The sequence below is a fragment of the Nymphaea colorata genome, chromosome 4 (assembly GCF_008831285.2).
Source record: "Nymphaea colorata isolate Beijing-Zhang1983 chromosome 4, ASM883128v2, whole genome shotgun sequence".
Classification (NCBI taxonomy): domain Eukaryota; kingdom Viridiplantae; phylum Streptophyta; class Magnoliopsida; order Nymphaeales; family Nymphaeaceae; genus Nymphaea; species Nymphaea colorata.
Window position 1 is genome coordinate 23,031,084 of NC_045141.1, and position 19,819 is coordinate 23,050,902.

A 19,819-nucleotide genomic window follows, 5' to 3' on the forward strand; every position below is an offset into this window, starting at 1 on the left:
TTAATTTTGTCACTTTCTTCATTGTGTGTGTGCCGGTGTCGTTAATAACTAAAATACCCTTAGTTCACTTTTAAAAAAACTTTTTGTAAAAAACAAATTTAAAAATAAAAAAAAAGAAAAAAATTATGGAGGACTTTTTTTTTTATAAATTATCAAAACGTCCTACTCTCCACGGTGCACACGGCGCACATAACTTTCTCTCCAAATGAGCTCGACATTTAAATTAGGGTATTATTAATTTAAGATTAAGCTAGGTGCATAGGATTTTAGTGCATGTTTGGGAGGTTGGAGAATTTTAGAAAACTTTTTAAATGCCTGTACATTTTAGGCTTTTTACTTTTTTATAACCTTTTTTTTCTCGTTCTAAAAAACTCCCTTTCTTTACTTAGTTAAGGGTGTTTTAGTCAATTGATGTGTTTCCCACCCCTGCCATGAAAGGCTGCTTTATTTTTAAATGAGAGTCTTAAAATATTTGCTAAGTTATGCATACGAGTGCCCCTTCAAACAAGAAAAAATGTGAAGAGTGCCCCATTTCAAATTATGCATGGGCCCTCGTCCCACCTCAATATTTTTATTTTAAATTTATATCTAAATTTTAGAAAATTTTATTTGTCCTATATAAAAATTTTATAAAATAATATTTCACCTCTTGACAAGATGAAAAATTTATGTCTCTGCCCTTGCTCTACGCCAAGGAGTATGCTAAACCTAATCTTAAGGTGATAACTCAAGTGCTCATCCAAGTTCTAAAATTGGCACTTGTGCCCCTTGTAGTTAAATTTGTAGGAGATGTGGTTTCAGGGCAAGCAGGTGACAACTTCCACCTCCAAAATTAAATGGAAATAAAGAACATATAATCGTCTTCAGATTCCGGGAGACCAGAAACTTTAATTTGCTGCATGAAGACAACAAGCCAAATGATATTAGCATAATCAGTACAAGCCAGCGTGCAAGGAACTTCTGCAGTTCATTAGGAGAAGAATTTGGTTATGTTAATATACATGGCAAAATAAAATTAGGATATGCTCCCGCAGGCAGTAAGGTCTCATTAGGACGAACTGAATAATTTAATTAGTACTACTTAACTAATAATGTACAACATGCATGTCTTTCACATGCATCCTATCTCCAAGGCTTCTTCCCATATCACATGCATCCTCAAGCCAAGCCTTCCCATATCACATGCATCCTCAAGCCTTGGTGTAGGCAGGTCTAAAAAGTTAGGTTGCTATAGACGAATTATTGTCCTTTACAACAACTAAAGGGAATATTTTCGCCGCCCAATTGGAATTGGAACTGGATTGTCAGTCAGAGTAAACAAATCAAGGTTTATGATTGTTGTTTTTCTAAAGGCGCACTTATGTGTGCCAAACATACAAAGAAGTCCAAGATAAGAAATTAGAACCCGACTACCCACCGCCCTCTAGTCGGCGAACACGCCTTGAAACCTCAGTTGCTTTCCGGCCCTTACATGATCAGGAGAAATATCGTAAATTATCTAACGCAACGTTTAAGGGTACGGTATTCAATCGGCTGGTCATTTGACACCTAGGCCGGTCCCATTAAAAAATTCTCTTCAGTTTACTTGGAAACTCTTTGGGTGTCGTCAAGAGTGGAGGGAGGGGGGCCACCTAGATTCATGGAGGAGTAAACATCAAACGATTTTAATAAAAAATTAAAAGAAAATTGATAAGCTGGTGTGGGCAACTGCCCACACCAACCTATATGTGGCTTCGCCATTCGCCATGGCCTCACCCTGTCCAATGAAAAAAAAAAAATTAATTGTGTCATGTGTTTTTTGAATTTGAATTCAGTTGGCCCTACCTGGATTCTGAAGTTGAACTGTCGGCTCACCCTTAAAAAAAATCATGGCTTCGCCCCTACCTGGATTCTGAGGTTGAACTGTCGGCTCACCCTTAAAAAAAATCATGGCTTCGTCAATGACACCCTTAGAAACTTGTTGCACGTCGCTAATAATTTATAACGGTTTCAAATATTGTGGACATTGAAATTTGATGGGCACAAGGTTGACGATCAGGTCAGCCCAATAACTGTGTGGCCCTAGCTTAGTCCGCTGGCAATGGCTTTGATCCAGCCCGGCTGATTTGAGGTGGGTGGGCCTCAATCAAATTATTATTGGAGTAAGACGTGAATGCATGCTGCGTTCTATGGGACATTCTCCCCAGGTTCCAATTTCCAACCCGTGAGAGATTAGACTGCGTTGGTGCGCCACAAGCATTAGATCTTAATTTAATTCGTTTTTTCCCCATATAAGAATACTAATTATTGTGGACTGTTCCTCGTTCGACCCTTAATTCGAAAGACACCAAAAAATTAAGTCATAAAAGTTCTACGCCATTCCAGCGGTCCTTGGAAGAGAGTAAGTAAGCGAGAAGCGGGCCTTTATTTATTGTTTGCTTATACAGCTAAAGCAAAGAAGCACTTTTCTAGAGGCACATCGAGCAATGAGGCCTTAGATGATGTATGGTATTAGGTTTTGGCTCGTCATAGCGCTGTCCTAGTCGCCCACTTCGGAGAGAGCTGTTTTCCGCAGTCATTTAGGGAGATCAGGTCTTCCTATTACGTAAGAAAGTAGGGAGTTGGATTCTCGAGCGAAAAGCTTGATGTGGTCGCTGTAGTTCCCGTTTAACTGGTCGTAGTACTTGTTCCACAGCAGTATCCCTCCATATTTTGGTAAATCACTGGCAATGGGAAGCACGTCGGAGGTGAGGTTTTCCGGCGGGATATAACCACCGCTGGGAGCTGTCTCCGGCGCAGCTGGGAGGCCAAGGAAGAATGTGGGAGTTACAACCTCCGTAGTCCAAATGTTCCAATATTCTTTCAGCCCTTCCACGTTTGGGTACTGGCAGGGAGAGTTGTCGTAGAACTGCGGCCACACGATGTCAAACAAGCCGGTGCGGATTGCTGAGCCCAGCCAGTAGTCGGGGTAAAAGCACTGAGGTGCTGCCGTCAACAGGACGGGGTGGTCTTCGGTTGCGTAGTGCTTGAGGTACCTGGCGAAGAGGGGATAGTAAGTTGTGGTGCCGGCGCCCACCATGGCGAAATCGATGCCATCGAGCACGGCCGGCCCGAAGGGGCCGACGAACGGGTCCCCAGCGAGGAAGCTCCACCAGAGGTAGTCGGCCACGGTCCAAGCGTCCTCCGCCGACGTGATGTTGAAGCCGCTGCCTCCTCCACCCAAGGAGAGCAGGAGCTTCACTCCCAGCTCCTTGCAGCGGGCAATCTGAGGGGCCAATTCAGGGCATGAGGTGGAGCTGGGGCAGTGGTTGGAGAGGTCGAACTGTGGGGTCTTGCCATTCCCAAAGACGTCGAGGAAGGCTATCACAACATAAGAAAAGATCCCAGTTTCGCAGGTCTCAAGCAGGGACACTTCCTGAATGTGTTTTTCGCTTTCGACATTCTGACCCCAGTAGATGGCAACCTTCCCATCGCCGTTTGAGTATCCGACGGAGGCAGCAAGAATGCCAATCATGAGGAGCAATTTCATGGAGGCGGAAGGTGGAGAGGAAGCCATTTTTGCATATACGAGAAAGAGGGAGAGAGGAATGGGCATGAAATGTGGCAGGTGAAGATGAGATATATATAGAATCTCATTTTCCTAGTAGGAAAATCAACACATTGTCTGCCTTTTCAAACATGCATGTTTAGGAGCAGTGCTCCCGTATGTTTACGTGAGAGTCGCGTTCAAAACGTTTTTGTTGATGGGTACATGTAAAAGGCTGGAATTAAATACAACTGGGTAGGCATTTATATGCAAGAGGAGAACGATCACAAGGCCCAGAAAAACACATGGGACGGGAAGGACTCATTTTAATCTCATCCACAAAGGTAGATCAGAGAAAGCGGGCTATAAAGTTCATAAAATAACTGCAGATAACAATGACCACCATGAGTCTTGCCACACTAGCTTTGTTTTTTTTTAATAAATTTTACCATGTGGAGATCTTAATAAATTTTTTTAACTGCAGACAACAATGACCACCATGAGTTCTTTTCTCATTGGAAAAAGATATGGTGGCACCAAGAATGCGGAAATGCATTCCGATTAATGAAAAACCTTGACAGAACGCTATCTTCTTAACTTCTTCTCTTCGTCTAGTTTACAAAACCCTACTCGTCTTCTTGAAGTTTTAAAAATCCTACACTTTCTTTCTTTCTTTCTATTTTATTGGTCCTCACACACAAGAAAAGTACCCCATGGGCTCCCCCCACCATCCCCCTTCTAGTGCATGTTTTGGGACCTCGTACATGTGACCTAAATAACCATTTGAATCTAAAGATCAAGTGGCATGCACAGGAAGTGTGCACATAACGAATATACACTCAACAAAAAAAGTGGGGGTCTTAGAATTTTTGGAAAATTTTTTAAAGACATCAACATTTTAGACTTTTTTAACTTTTTCATAACCCTTTTTCTCTTTCTAAAAAACTCCCTTTTTTTTTCCTTAGTCGGGGGTGTTTTAGTCATTGATGAATTGATGTGTTTCCTACCCAGCCCATGAATGCTCCTTTATTTTTAAATGAGGATCTTTAAATATTAGCTAAGTTATGCATACCAGTGCCCCTTCAAACATGAAAATATGTGTAGATTGCCTCATTTCAAATTTCGTTTGGCTCCGCCACTGTTATATGTGCGTGAATGTTTCCTCTCCTTAGGGGCATATTTATCCCCATCATAGACCTTCTAAACCCGTGCTTCTCCCTCTACACCAAGGAGTATGCTAAATCTTATGGCGATAACTCAAGGGCTCATCCAAGTTAAAAAAATGGCGCTTGTGCCCCTTGTAGTTAATTTGTAGGAGATGTAGTTTCAGGGCAAGTAGGTGACAACTTCCACATAAAAAAATCAAATGGAAACAAAGAACATATAATCGTCTTCCGATTCTGTGAGACGGCCAACTTTAATCTGCTGCATAAAGACAACAACCCAAATGATATTAGCATAATCAGTACAAGCCAGTGGGCAAGGAACTTCTGCAGTTCATTACGTGAAGAATTTGGTTATGTTAATGTACATGCATGTCTTTCACATGCATCCTATCTCCAAGTATATGTTTTGGCTTCTTCCCATATCACATGCATCCTCAAGCCTTGGTGTAGGCAGGTCTAAAAAGTTAGGTTGCTATAGACGAATTATTGTCCTTCACTTCAACTAAAGAGTATTTTCGCCGCCCAATTGGAATTGGAACTGGATTGTCAGAGTAAACAAATTCACGTACAAGCTTTATGATCGTCGTTTTTCTGATGGCGCACTTCTGTGTGCCTAACATACAAAGAAGTCCAAGATACGAATGGCACTAAATTTGAACCCGATTACCCACCGCCCTCTAGTAAGCTGTTCAAGGGGAAACTGATCAAGGGAAAGATTTTCCCGGTGCAAATCTTTCCCTTCAAACCTTGGTGAATATGTCGGTGAACACACCTTGGAACCTCAGTTGCTTTCCGGCCCTTACAAGATTAGGAGAAACATCGTAAATTATCTAGATGCAACGTTTAAGGGTGGGCAACGGACCAGGTATTCAATCGGCTGGTCATTTGACGCCTAGGCCGGTCCCATTAAAAAAATTTGCTGGCTCGGCCTGAATCGAGTATGTGGTGCCCGACTCGGCCTTTATATATATATATATTATTTATAGAAATTGTATTGGATATCTGATCCCATTTAATATGAATGCAGAAACCTATTGAAAACTATATCCGATCCAACTAATATTGACTTAAATCTAAATCCAAATCCGATCTGAGGTCAGTTTTATATCCGCAACTGATCTGAAATCTCAATTGGATATCATTTTTTTTTCCAACATTCATGTGGTTCAATCGGATCTAAATCGTACCTATTGGCATCTCTATTTATACTCTGTAGCATTTCATTTATATAAAATTCGTACATGCAACGTGCTCCTTAGATGAAGGAGCTGTTATAACTAATTCCTTTTTATTGTCATTAAATGCAAAATATTATTCATTTACAGTACGATGATCATTTACCACGAAAATCTTGTCTTGACAACCATAGGAGCATTGTCATTATCCTTAATAATTTTAGAGCAATCATTTATTTAGATTCTCTCCTTGACTTTGGTTTTGCCTTTGATATGCTCATTCCATACTTGACGCCATTTTCATAGAAGCACGAGAATTGAGTTTTCTTGGTGTTTCAGATCGCGAAGAAAAGTTCTCCTCTAGACCAACAGTCCACAGAAGCAAGCAAATAAAGGAGAAATGCGCCTTTATTTAGTATTTGCTTATACAGTTTAACCTTCAGTCGTATTAGGTTTTGCATCTGATGCCTCAGCCACCAACGTCGGTGGCTGAGTTCTTCAATTTTCACTATTTTCACTTTGATATAATTTGAATCCCATTGCATGATCTTGATATCATTAGCTGGAATTGGAATTAATATGGTGCATAAAAAATTTCTTACTATGCATCATAGTGTCACCTGCAAGTTTGCCTAAATTTCTTCACGTCCAATCGTCAGAGTTCTGACGGCATTCCCGTCCATTATGCTTTCTACGAGCATATGTCTGCTACCAAAGTTGAAAAACAATTTCTCGCTTAATAGATTTGCTGCAGCTGGTGAGATCTATCATAGCAATCTTTATTTCATTGTCATGCCTCAATAACTCATGGGTCATGTATCATTCTCTTTGCAATAACTTTTGCAGAAAATTACTTGAGAATTTTATCCTCATCCGTTAAGAAGATATTTCTTCCATTTCTTTAAATAGCGCTTATAAAATGAAAAATCAACCACAAGAAATTTGGACCATTGTTTCTCTTGAGGATTAAATTTGTGTGTGAATAGATTGACCGTTTGTTCCTGTGTTTGGATGTCAACTCCCATTTCTTATACTATGTCGTCACTGAAAATAGTATGAAGTGCGTGCAAGGCATACTCTACATTGGTTATTTCCTTATTGTGATTGTTGATTTTTCACTTTTGTCTTGTCTTTTGTGGATATTATATACTTGACATTTTTTCTTTTGATACTTATGCATCATTACACATCATCGTTTATTGTGTGGCTTCATATGCTTAGCGTATCGCTTTACATCAATACACTCAACCAAATTGCTTGTGCCTACCACTAAGACCGCTGTTTCTGGCAGTTATATTTGGCAAGGCCAGGTATGGTTTCTGTTACATAGAAAGTAAACTAACTCCGTGGTCAATTGGGTGTTTTTTTTTTTTTTTGTATAGCCAAAAACCGATGCAAATGGTATATTCCATCGTTAAATATGGTTAAAAACACATTTGAGTGGAATATATATATATATATATATATATATATATATATATATATATATATATATATATATATATATAGAGAGAGAGAGAGAGAGAAAAAAAGAAAGAGACCCCGCAGAACATTTGAAGCTGAATCTAATTAGATTAAGAAATGCTTAGTTAGAATTTTTTGAACTATATATGCATACACCAGTCGAACAAGGCCAAAGGTTTCATCCAATCCCACATACATCATCTTATGTAACAGAGCGAGCTTTCGATGCCTCTAAGTGGAGCCACCACCTCTGTGCTTCAACTTACATGTTGGTGGCTCCACTATTTGTTGCATAGAGAGTTGACATTGAAGATGTAAAAAGAAAACTGGTCACCTACCAACCCGTTGATCGATCACTTTACATACATACAGTCACAAAACATGTGCACTTGATAACTAATAAGCCGTCAGATACCCATGCAAGTCTAATGTTTTCTCTGTGACAACTTAATATTCTAATCTTATTTTTTTTTATATATTGAACTCGTGACTTCGTTCTGATGCTCTGATTGACGTTACAACGAGCATGTGATTGATGACGCAATTGACTCGAAGTGCTTGAGCTAACGTTAGGAGTTGTTTTAGTTGTTGCTATTATTAGGAGTTGTTCCAGTTGTTGCATGTTTGCTTTGAACTTTTGCCACTAAGAACTGGCTGTTGAGAGATAGTTAGGCTCCCCCTACTTTTTATTATAAAAAACGGATCATTACAGGCAAAATTTGATTTACGGATAAAAAGCATTAACTCATTACCGCAAAACCCGACAAAACAAAGGCCAAATACGCTTTTTGAGGAGTGGCAAGAGTGTACTTGCCTTCTATCTGTGATCGTATGTTGTTATTATTTTAATTTAAGTAACCCATGTGAATGATCGATTCATGAGTTCTTTCTTCTCCCGTTACCTTAATTTAATTCGTTCTTTCCCCATTCAAGAATACGATATTCATGCAACTGTTACGGCAATATATTTATTTATTTATTTTCTAAGTATTCGTATATTATGATCTATCTAAATGTAGTGTGACAGACTTTTGCGGGTGTTCTAATTTAGCAGGAGTAAGACGCAGACGAATGGAAGTAAGGCGCACAAAATTACGATTTTAAAGTGATATTCGAATGACACAAGAAAATTAAGTGCAGATGGCTGGACCTTTTGCTTCAGATGAAGAAAAATTCTCACCTGTCCAGCAGTCCTTGGAAGAGATTAAGTAAACGAGAAGCGGGCTTTTATTTATTATTTGCTTATACAGCTAAAGCAAAGAAGCACTGTTTCTAGAGGCAGATCGATCCCCGAGGCCTTGGATGATATATCATATTAGGTTTTGGCTTGTCTTAGTGCTGTGCTACTTGCCCACTTCGGAGAGAGCTGTTTTCCGCAGTTATTTAGGGAGATCAGGTCTTCCTATTACATAAGAAAGTAGGGAGTTGAATTCTCGAACGTAACACTTGATGTGGTCGCTGTAGTTCCCGTTTAACTGGTCGTAGTACTTGTTCCACAGCAATATCCCTCCATATTTTGGTAAACCCCTTACAATAGGAAGCACGTCGAAGATGAGGTTTTCCGGCGGGATATAACCACCGCTGGGAGCTGCCTCCGGCGCAGCTGGGAGGCCAAGGAAGAATGTGGGAGTTGTGACCCGCGTAGTCCAAATGTTCCAATATTCTTCCAGCCCTGCCATGTTTGGGTAGTGGCAGGGAGAGTTGTCGTAGAACTGCGGCCACACGATGTCAAACAAGCCGGTGCTGATTGCTGAGCCCAGCCAGTAGTCGGGGTAAAAGCACTGAGGTGCTGCCGTCAACAGGACGGGGTGGTCGTCGGTTGCGTAGTCCTTGAGGTACGTGGCGAAGTCGGGGTAGTAAGTTGTGGTGCCGGCGCCCAGCATGTCGAAGTCGATGCCATCGAGCACGGCAGGCCCGAAGGGGCCGGTGTACGACTCCCCAGCGAGGAAGTTCAACCATAGATAGTCGGCCACGGACTTAGCGTCCTCCGCCGACGTGATGTTGAAGCCGCTGCCTCCTCCACCCAAGGAGAGCAGGAGCTTCACTCCCAACTCCTTGCAGCGGGCAATCTGAGGGGCCAGCTCAGGGCATGAGGTGTAGCTGGGGCAGTGGTTGGAGAGGTCGAACTGTGGGTTCTTGCCATTCCCAAAGACGTTGAGGAAAGCTATCACCACATAAGAAAAGGTCCCAGTTTCGCAGGTCTCAGCCAAGGACACTTCCTGAATTTCGTTTTGGACATTCTGACCCCAGTAGATGGCAATCTTCCCATCGCCGTTAGAGTAACCGACGGAGACAGCAAGAATGCCAATCATAAGGAGCAGTTTCATGGAGGCGGAAGGTGGAGAAGAAGCCATTTTTTTGCGTATACGGGAAAGAGGGAGAGAGGAATGGGCATGCAAGGTGGCGGATGAAGATGAGATATATATAGGATCACATTGTCCTAGTAGCGCAACACATTTATCTGCCTTTTTAAACATGCATGTGCAGGTGCTCCTGTCTGTTTATCATATTTTGTAAAATGCTGGAATTAAATACAACTGGATAGGCATTTATGGGCAAGAGGAGAACCATCACAAGCCTAAGAATGGTGCCGTGTGTCTCTTCCTTTTCTGTCATCGAGAGAAGCTTGTTATAAAAACACATGGGACGGGAAGGACTCGTTTTAGTCTCACCCACAGAGGTAGATCAGAGAAAGCGGGATATAAAATTCATAAGAGAACTGCAGATGACAATGACCACCATGAGTCTTTCCACACATGCGTGACTAGCTTTGTTTCTTAATAAATTTTACCCATGTGAAGATCTTTATCATGTCCTTTTTCTGGTAGTGAGTTTTTTCTTTTTCAGCACAAAAGAGAATGCAGATTTAATGTAAAGGTAAAGCAGTTTGCTCATCTTTTACTAAATAGGTTGTGCTCTTGAATGTCTTATGTGGTGGATTATTTAACTTCAAAGAGCACGAATTTGTGGCTTTGTTGCACCAAATCACAATCTTGGTGCGATATGAGATCGTTATTTTGTGGTGATGACCATGATAGATTATGCCGCCTAGAATTGTGGTGAAGGTGGTAGTGAACGGCCTTTTACAAAATATGGTCTATTTGATTCAGAGTCTTCAACTTTGTCACTCCTCATGTTCACTGGAGTTTACAACTGAGTTGGCTTAATGTAATTTCTTTAGTTCCTTAGCAGCAAGATTTGGATTGTCGATAACGTACGAATATAAAATGAATCCAATATAGGCTATGGATTTTCTCAAGCTCTGTTCTACAAGCCACCATATTCAAACCAGTAACTAGAAGGTGACAAAAAATATACTCTTTTGTAAAGGCTAACTCACTCTGCCTAACATAGTGCCGTGGCCGCTTATAAGAGGTCCAACACATGAATATGTGTATTGGATCTCGAGCTCTTGCATCATCCTTGAATATTAGGGAGCAAAGTAGCGAAGCACAGACCTGTGATTTTGCCACCTGTTAACAAAAGGTTTTGGAATTTTACAATGAAATCAAAATTAGCAGCCAATTAACTTATGTATTAAAAGAACTCACTGTCTTTTCAATCAATTTATATCTTAAAAGACGTTACTGCCCACAATATCGATTCGACAATCAAATCAGCGTAAACATGAAAGACGTAACTACCCCTTTATTATCCAAAGGTACATGTTTTGTGTGCCTGTGCACTAAAAGGAGACGACTTCAAGTAAGGCAGCGTGCTCGACCTTTAGTGTATGTTGTTTGAGTTGTGTATTATACACGCAGGGTCATTCAATGTGATTTTTATTAAAAAACAGTGAAAAAATTGTTAAAAACGAGTCAGCCTCAAACACGAGAAAAAAATGAGTTTAAAAAAACACAAAAATAAACAAAACACGTATTATTCACATTTTTTTCCCCTTTTGGTGTTTTTTTATGTTTTTTCACATGTTTCACAGTTTTTATTTTTTTCATTACCTAATTTTGATTTCACATTTTATTTTTTATATTTTAGTTTTTTTTAAATTTGATGAGATTTTTATGAGAAAAACAATTTTGTCATATTATACTAAAAAAAAACTCATCATTTCATACTCGAGATCGTTGTTTATCAGTTTCAATCGGACACGAAATGGTGCGTCGTCTTTGCTAAACGACATGTTTCGACCAATAGCTTAAAGTATAAGACCGATGACCATTTAATATACATTCAAGCACACAATTTGAGTTCTTCCATCTACAGACTCGAGGAGCATACACACGAAAGCACGATCGGTTACATAATCGCATTTCATCACCCACAGTCGGACATGCAATTGCCCCTAACATTCACTCAAGACATGCAACTGTTAGGTTTTGCTGTGCGAAGTTGTGTGAGATGACACAGTTGGAATCCCTCCCTCCGTCTGCAGGCTCGAGGGGCGCGTACACAAAAGCACGATCAGTCCTACAAACTTACTTCGTCGGCCTCAACCCAACATGCAATCACCCCCTAGCATTTTCTCGAATAATGCAATTGTAAGATTTTTCTGTACAAAGAAGAGTGTGATTATTGTTCGGTTGCATCACGTCTTCTCCGTCGACCTTTTAAGTCTTTCTTTTTTGTTTCTTACAAAAAGGATGCACTTTTCATGCAAAGTGCAGAGCAACTTATTTATTACTAGATATTTGTGCATTTAATTTTTATCTTATACAGATGCATTGTGATGGATTATTTCACTGGATTAAGGCACACGAAGATATGCATGTGCGTGTTGCGTCGGCCAATTTCCCAGATCACACTTTTGAAGCAATGTGAGCTGATCGCCATTTTATGAAGATGACAGTGACCATTTAAACACATATGATGCTGAAGTTGGTAGCCATGACCGTTCCATAATACGGTTGGGATCTGAGTTTTGCTTACTTTCTTTAATGGCCCCCTAGCATTTGGACTGTAATATAGGTGTGCGCATATATATATATATATATATATATATATATATATATATAATATATATATATATATATATATATATATATATATATATATATATATATAATATATATATATATATATATATAATATATATATATATATATATATATATATATATATATATATATATATATAATATATATATATATATATATATATATATTATATATATATATATGTGGCCGGTCGAATTTAGGGTAAGGACTTTGTCTATAAAAATAAAAGGTGAAAAGGAACTAGTTATTCTTGCAAGTATTTTAATGCTACTAACATAGTGCCAGCTTGTTCGCGTATGAGAGGTCCGGTGCACATGAATAGTTTATTCGACTCGATTATACACCGGCCTCTAGCTGTTTAAGGAGAAACGCAGGAAAAGGCTCCTCCGGCGGAAATCTTTCCCTCGGTGCCATGGAAAAAATTTTGATGCTACCTTCACCTTGAACCCTCAGCCGTTTCTATGCTCATGCTTTCCCTTACAAGAGAGAAAGATCGCAAACTTTCATAGAATGTCGTGCGTCGTCCTTTATCTTGTCCTCTTGTTGAATTTTAACCTGAGGAAAAAGCTTTGAACTGTACAAGTTGATTTCCAAACGAAAGAAATTAGTGAAGAGGAGAGTCTCGAATGTCAATTCAAATCCCTGCTTTCGGAAACTGTTTATGTCCATGCCTCGGTGTACAAAAAAATTATACATAGGAACGTAATGTGTAATGACCAACATTCCTGACTAAGTAAAAAAGATGGCTTTTTAGAATGACAAAAGAGGATTATGGAAAAGTTAAAAAGTCTACAATGTGTTATAAAAAATTTCTATAATATCCCATTCCCTTCATTCTTTCTTCTTTTTTTTTTTCCCTTCCCGTGTACATTTGTTTCATCCCTGTGTGTGCGACTAGATCTCAATTTTTGGACTTCACAAGAGCGACCCAGATGAGTTTTGCATCGGCCATTTTTCCAACTTACAAGTTTAAAGAGATCTATGAGATCTTTATCTTGTGGGGATGATGGTACCGACCGTTTTGCCACGCGTTATGCTCAAGTTGGAGAGGTGCCCTCTTTCATATTGAGGCACGGATTTGATTCGAACTGATCATCACCTTTGATATTCGCTTGTTTTTACATTTGGATCGTCTTAGTTTCGTGAGTATTTTCTTTAATGGTCCACAGGTCTGGATTGTAGTAAAACGGGGTTGAGTTATCCTGCCCTGCCAAGTTCAAGGGCAACTCATAAGGGCACTTTCGTTCTAGAAAAAGTTGCTTTCATCACCTTCTTCATTTTATTCTTGTATGGGGCAACTTCAATCTTTTATGGTAAAGGGCATTTTAGCTATTTTATCATAAGGTCTTTTCTCATGGAAGAAATGACATGGTGACGCCTGGGATCCTCAGCTGGATACGCCTTCCATCACGAGACGATAAAGATGACAAACCTTCACAGAACGCCATGCATGTCTCCTCCTAAGATGTCCTCATCTTCATCAAGTTCTAAAAATCCTACTCTTTCTAGGTTGTCATCTTCATGAAGTTTTTAAAATCTTGCGCTCTCTCTCTCTCCTTCTAGCACTCTCTCTCTTTCTCTTTTTCTAGCACTGATCATCACACTCAAGCTCCAATGCAGCCCCGAATCTCAAAGGTGAGAAGAGACAAAGGAAAGAAAGTTTCAGCCCCTCAGACTCCCTTGTACATGTGACCCAAACAGCTAGCCAAGGAGAGAGTGAGACAGAGAGAGACCTCTACACGAAGACAACCCAAATGACATTAGCAAAATTCAGGCCAGTGGGCGAGGAATTTCTGTAACCTAGTTATTTGATAAATTCGTTTTATTAGTATGCAAGAATAATATTAGGATGTTCTATTAGACAGAAACGAAGGTAACATGCGTCAAGCATCTAATTAGCAGCAAATTAGTCAATATTGTTAAAGCATGTCCTTTCACATCTTATCTCCAGGTGCTACTGACGCACATGCTTAATCAAGAAATAGTTTAATGTGATTTCAGAAATGCCTATTGCTCATACTATTGAAAAAAAAAATTAAAAACTGATAAATAAGGAGTTTAATGTGGCTTGCATAATTCCTAGTCCATGGAGGGCCTTCATCGACCGACCAGCTTGGAGTTGATAGTTGGAGATATCAATAGATCAAATTTGAATGAGATCTATATTTCACAGCTAAAAGCACTGGAGGTTTGCCGAAATCGAACCTGGTTCAGTAAAGTGGAGAAATCTTGGATCCCAAACCCAACTCATTCTACTGTTTAGATTACTATATCTCATCATGGCAATTAGGCACTCAACATCTGACCTTTAATTTGAAGTGTGAGTTTAGGTTCCAACATGGTGTTGATGGCGTATTTGGGAGACAATCAAAACTAGGTTTGTAGAAAAACTAATTGAATAGCCTAAACCCTGAGGACATGTTTTGATCTTGTGACCCAGACAAAACGAGCTAGGTTTCGACGGTTGGAGAATTAGGTTTTCATGAAATGGTATTTTCAGGGATATCATAGATTACTTCGAGCTCGTAATTAGGCTTATTCCCGAGCTGATTCAAGCTCAAGCTGGGCTTGGCTCGACACATAAAACCTCAAGCTTAAGCTTGGTTTGAACTTGAGTTAAGATCCACATAATAGGTTTGAGCTCGACTCTTATAACTTGATAGACTCGTGCCTTTTAAATTCTAAATGTTAGCTTTAATTTGGTTAGACACATTGAGCTCTTTGGAAACTTGCTTAAATGAGCTTGATAAAGCTCGTTGACTGGTTGACACATTGAACAAACTCAGTTTTGAATCTTCTAAGAGGTGAAACTCGAGACAAATGAATTGAGTTCACGAACTAGAACTCAGCTTGATTAAATGAACAAGCTGAGCTCAAATTTCTCGGGCTCATTCCACAGACTTACTCATTTGTCATTGGGATCCGGTTTGGGTGAAAAGATGAAACCATAAAAAGGTTCCCCGGAACAGTGAACTGACCAAACCTTGCAAATTCATGTGCAGTAGAAGACGGATCATTTCGTGTCGCCGGAATAGAGAACTGATCAAATCTTCCGGAAGAGTACCTCTTTCGTTATACCTTCAAACATTGAGTAAAAGACTCCTTTTTCCATCTGCAGAACCCTCGCCTTCTTTGTTTCTATGTTGAAATTTTTTCTGGTATCTGTCATCAATGTAAAGCAACCACTTGGTTTTATATGGAAATTGAGTACATTGATAATGGCGATCGCAAAAGAATCGCAATTGTAAGTTGTGAGTTACAACTCATTACCAAAATAAGCCATTTTTGGTTTATAAGAGTCGTTTGGTTCGCTTGGAGTGAATGGTCCGAAGGTTTGGATTGTAGTAAAACGGGGTTGAGTTATCCGGCCCTGCAAAGTTCGGCCAGCTCATAAGAGCACTTTCGTTCTTCAAAAAATTGCTTTTATTACCTTGTTCGTTTTAATCTTATATGGGGCAGCTTCAACCTTTTAACTCAAGGGTATTGAAGTTATTTTATCATAAGGTCTTTTCTCATGGAAAAAATGATATGGTGGCGCCTGGGATCCTCAGCTGGATACGCATTCATTCACGAGACGATAAAGATGACAAACCTTCACAGTACGGCGCCATATGCATGTGTCCTCCTAACTTGTCCTCATCTTCATCAAGTTTTATAAAAATCCCACTCTTCCTAAGTTGTCATCTTCATGAAGTTTTACAAATCTTTTTATTTCTCTCTTTCTTTCTTTCTTTCCTTCTTTCTTCCTTTCCTTCTAGCATGATCCTCACACTCAAGTTTCGAGGCAGCCTTGAATCCCAAAGGTAAGAGACAAACAAATGAAGTTTCGGTCCCTTGGGCTCCTTTGTACATGTGAGTCAAGCAACTATTCAAGGAGAGAGAGAGAGAGAGAGAGATCTACACAAAGACAACCCCAGTGACATTAGCAAAATTCAGGCCAGTGGCAAGGAATTTCTGTCTCCTAATTAGTTGATAAATTGTTTTTATTAGTATGTAAGAATAATATTAGGATGTTCTATTAGGTAGAAATGAAGGTGACATAAGGAGGACGTCAAGCATCTAATTAGTAGCAGATTAACCAATATTGTCAAAGCATGTCTTTTCACATCTTATCTCCAGATGCTACTGACGCGACATGTATAATTTGGCTTCGTCTTAAGAGTGTAGAAACGCTCTACTAATAGGGTGGTGAAGTTTGATGTAGTAGTAATTTTATTATGAATTTCCAAATATAACATTGTTCTGTTGTATAACACTTTGTGACGTTCTTGGGATTCATGAAAATAAACTCTCATTTTGATGTAATGATCCTAAGAAGAGAAGTGTACCAACATCTAGACCATGTTTTAGTGGTGGGGTTGTTTTTAGATAACCACGATATTCAAAAACTTCTATTGAGTAAAACCATGATAGGATGATCTCACACACACAAAAGCAAAATACTTTGGGTGAACATGCAGAGTATCTCATCAAGAAAACTGAAGCTTTCACTCAACCCCTTGTTCCTATAAAGTACAAAACTTGCATTTAGTGCCTTGACACAAAAGCAAAACATTCATTCAAAAATCATTCCCATTAGATAAATCTATGAGAACAAGCTATGGGAGAGCTCCAAACTTTCCCTTCAAACGCTAACATAGTGTCTTGGTGGCTTATAAGAGGTCCTGCAGACATCAATAGTTTGTTCGAATTGATTATGCACCATCCTCTAGCTCTTCCCGCGCAAATGTTTCCCTTGATGTAATGGGAAATATTCTGATGCTACACCTTGAACTCTCAAAACCCTTTGAGCTTTCCCTCGCAAGAGAGGAAGACCACAAACTTCCACTGAATGCCATGTTTCTTCCTTACCTTATCCTCTTGATGAAACTTTAACTAAGGAAAAAAACTTTGGTCTGCACAAGTTTATTTCCAGACGAAAGAAATTAGTCGAGAGTAGAGCGTTAAATGCCAATCAACATTTCTGCCTCCTCTTCTACTAACAATTTCTGGACTCTACACGACTGACCCAAAATGAGTACTCTCTCTCTCTCTCTTAACTCCCTCTCTCTTGTAAATAACTTGATTTTTGTTGAGTGGTACCATTTGAGCAAGTAAAAGTTTCATAACACATTGTTGGGATAACTCCAATAACAATGCTTTGTTTAATGAAGAGAGACAGATTTTTTCGACGTCTAATAAGCAGAGAGATAGACTCAATTGTTTTAGTTGTTCTAATAACGAATTTTCATGATAGACTTATTCGAAATTTTACATATGTGCTGGATATTCATCATTCAAAACCTGCAATGCCCCTAACAACGGAAAAGGGGTATAATCTTCCAGGTTGGGTGGGGCCCACTCTCCTCCTGTTCGTGGAAAAAAGGACAATAAATCGTGATAACGAACGTACGTGGCACTCTCTACGCTCAGCGTGCTTTACCTGGGGACCACTCTAATTGCTATGGTGCCAAAAAGCGACGCGTGACCCGTTTACATTCAGCAGAGTTCGGTGTGGGGACCACTCCCGTTGCCCTGTGGGTCGCGTCCATTTTATTTATTTGTAAATATTTGTGCATTATGGTCTCAAGCTTTCTCCGTTCAGCAAGAGCAAGGCACGAACAAATCTTGCCTGTTTTCCGGAGGACATTTTGCATTATTTCAATTTTATAAGAGTATGCGGTTGCCATCTTATGGAGATGGGCCAGACGGCAGTGAGCATTTAGTTGCAGGTAACCTTTCCCATCTCAGGGTTGGGATCTGCTTAAGAATCTTCAACTTGACAATCTTCATATTCACTTGGAGTTGCCCCAATTTCTTAGTTTCTTTTAACATTGGCGCAAAACTTTCGATTGGGGTGAAGGCGTACGGATATATATATATATATATATATATATATATGTTGTATCCGATCCAAGTTAATATAAATGCAGAAGTCTGCAGAGAAAGGGGAGAATATCCATCAAAAATATACATGACAGAATTTAAGTGTCTTCATGTGAACCAAAAACTACACCAGCACTGGACGAAACAAGTTGTACTTGTGATGCTGCCACTGATGAGGAAGAATGGTTTAAACAGTGATGGACTAATTACCCAACCGATTACTCTTGGAAAACTTGTATTCTAAACATTGGAACAACTTTCTTCTTCAGATCATAAAGAAAAGATCCCAAAAAGTCCAAGAGTCGATGGGAGCAAGCAGATAGATTGAGAAAAGCGCCTTTATTTATTATTTGCTTATACAGCTAAAAGAAGCACTTTCTCTAGAGCGCGAAGGACCTAGCCCTTCACGTTAGATATTTTCTACTACTTTAGAAAGTAGGGAGCTGAACTCTAGAAGGTCACCCTGGATTTGCTGGCTATAGTCCCCATTTTGCTGGTCCCAGTACTTGCTCCACAGCATGATCCCTCCATATTTTGGTGATTGCTTTACAATGGGAAGCACCTCAGAGATGAGCTCATCCGGGGAGACGTAACCACCGGAAGGAGCAGCATTGGGCGCAGCAGGAAGCCCCAGGAAGAATGTGGGAGTTGAAACCTGCGTAGTCCAAGTATTCCAATATTCTTGATTTCCTGCAACGTTCGGATACTGGCAAGGAGGGTTGTTGTAGAACTGCGGCCACACGATGTCGAACAAGCCCGTGCTGATTGCTGCGCCCAGCCAGTAGTCGGGGTAAGGGCACTGAGGTGCGGCTGTCAACAGGACAGGGTTGTCGTCAGTGCTATAGGCCTTGAGGTTCGTGGCCAAGTCGCCGTAGTAAGTGGGGGTGCCGCCCTCCATGTCAAAGTCGATGCCGTCGAGCACGGCCGGCCCGAAGGGGCCGGTGAGCGACTCCCCGCCGAGGTAGTTGTTCCAGAGGTAGTCGGCCACGGACTTGGCATCATCGGGTGATGAGATGTCGTAGGAGCCGATGCCACCCCCCAAGGAGAGCAATACCTTCACTCCCAGCTCCTTGCAGCGGGCTATCTGGCTGGCCAGCGCAGGGCATGAGGTGTAGCTAGGGCAGTGGTTGGCCAGGTTGAACTGTGGGCTCTGGCCTTTACCGAAGACGTTCAGGAAGGCTATCATGACATAGGAAAAGGTCCCAGTTTCGCAAGTCTCTGCCAGGGTTGCCTCCTGGATTGGGGGAGGGCCATTCTGACCCCAGTAGATGGCAATCTTCCCCTCTCCATTAGAGTAACCGGCCAAAGCAGCAAGCATGCAGATCATGAGGAGCAAGTTTATGGAGGCGGAAGATGGAGAAGAAGCCATTTTTTGCGTACGAGCAAAGGGGAGAAAGCCAGAGGAATGGGTATGCAAGGTGGTGAGATGAAGAGGTGATATATATAGAATCTCCTTTTTCCTGTAGCCCCCAAACTTATCTGCCGACTGCCGACACGGGAGAGAGAAAGTCACGTTCGAGATGTTCTTTGTTGGTGAGATGGGTAAAAGCCCGGAAATACTACTGGAGAACCCTTCCCTGGCCTGCTTTTTTGTCATCTTCTTGTGCACATTTATTGACTCGATACGAGCGGCCCAAAGGACTCCATTAGTCACACCTTGAGAGACAGAGAGATCATAATTCCAAAGCGTCT

At 40.4% G+C, this 19,819-nt stretch overlaps 3 protein-coding genes across 3 annotated transcripts; all 3 read right to left on the reverse strand.

Annotated features, from left to right (window-relative positions):
* Positions 1–2,385: 2,385 nt before the first annotated feature.
* LOC116253334 (hevamine-A-like) lies at positions 2,386–3,569 on the reverse strand. The gene has a single exon (XM_031628111.2). It carries the CDS (start codon positions 3,533–3,535, stop codon positions 2,555–2,557), a length of 981 nt encoding a protein of 326 aa, XP_031483971.1. The 5' UTR covers positions 3,536–3,569; the 3' UTR covers positions 2,386–2,554.
* A 5,120-nt stretch (positions 3,570–8,689) lies between these two features.
* LOC116253267 (hevamine-A-like) lies at positions 8,690–9,664 on the reverse strand. Its single transcript, XM_031628033.1, has one exon. It carries the CDS (start codon positions 9,662–9,664, stop codon positions 8,690–8,692), a length of 975 nt encoding a protein of 324 aa, XP_031483893.1.
* An 8,785-nt stretch (positions 9,665–18,449) lies between these two features.
* Positions 18,450–19,550, reverse strand: LOC116252312 (hevamine-A-like). Its single transcript, XM_031626482.2, has one exon. The coding sequence runs from the start codon at positions 19,494–19,496 to the stop codon at positions 18,537–18,539; it is 960 nt and encodes a 319-aa protein (XP_031482342.1). The 5' UTR covers positions 19,497–19,550; the 3' UTR covers positions 18,450–18,536.
* Positions 19,551–19,819: the final 269 nt, after the last annotated feature.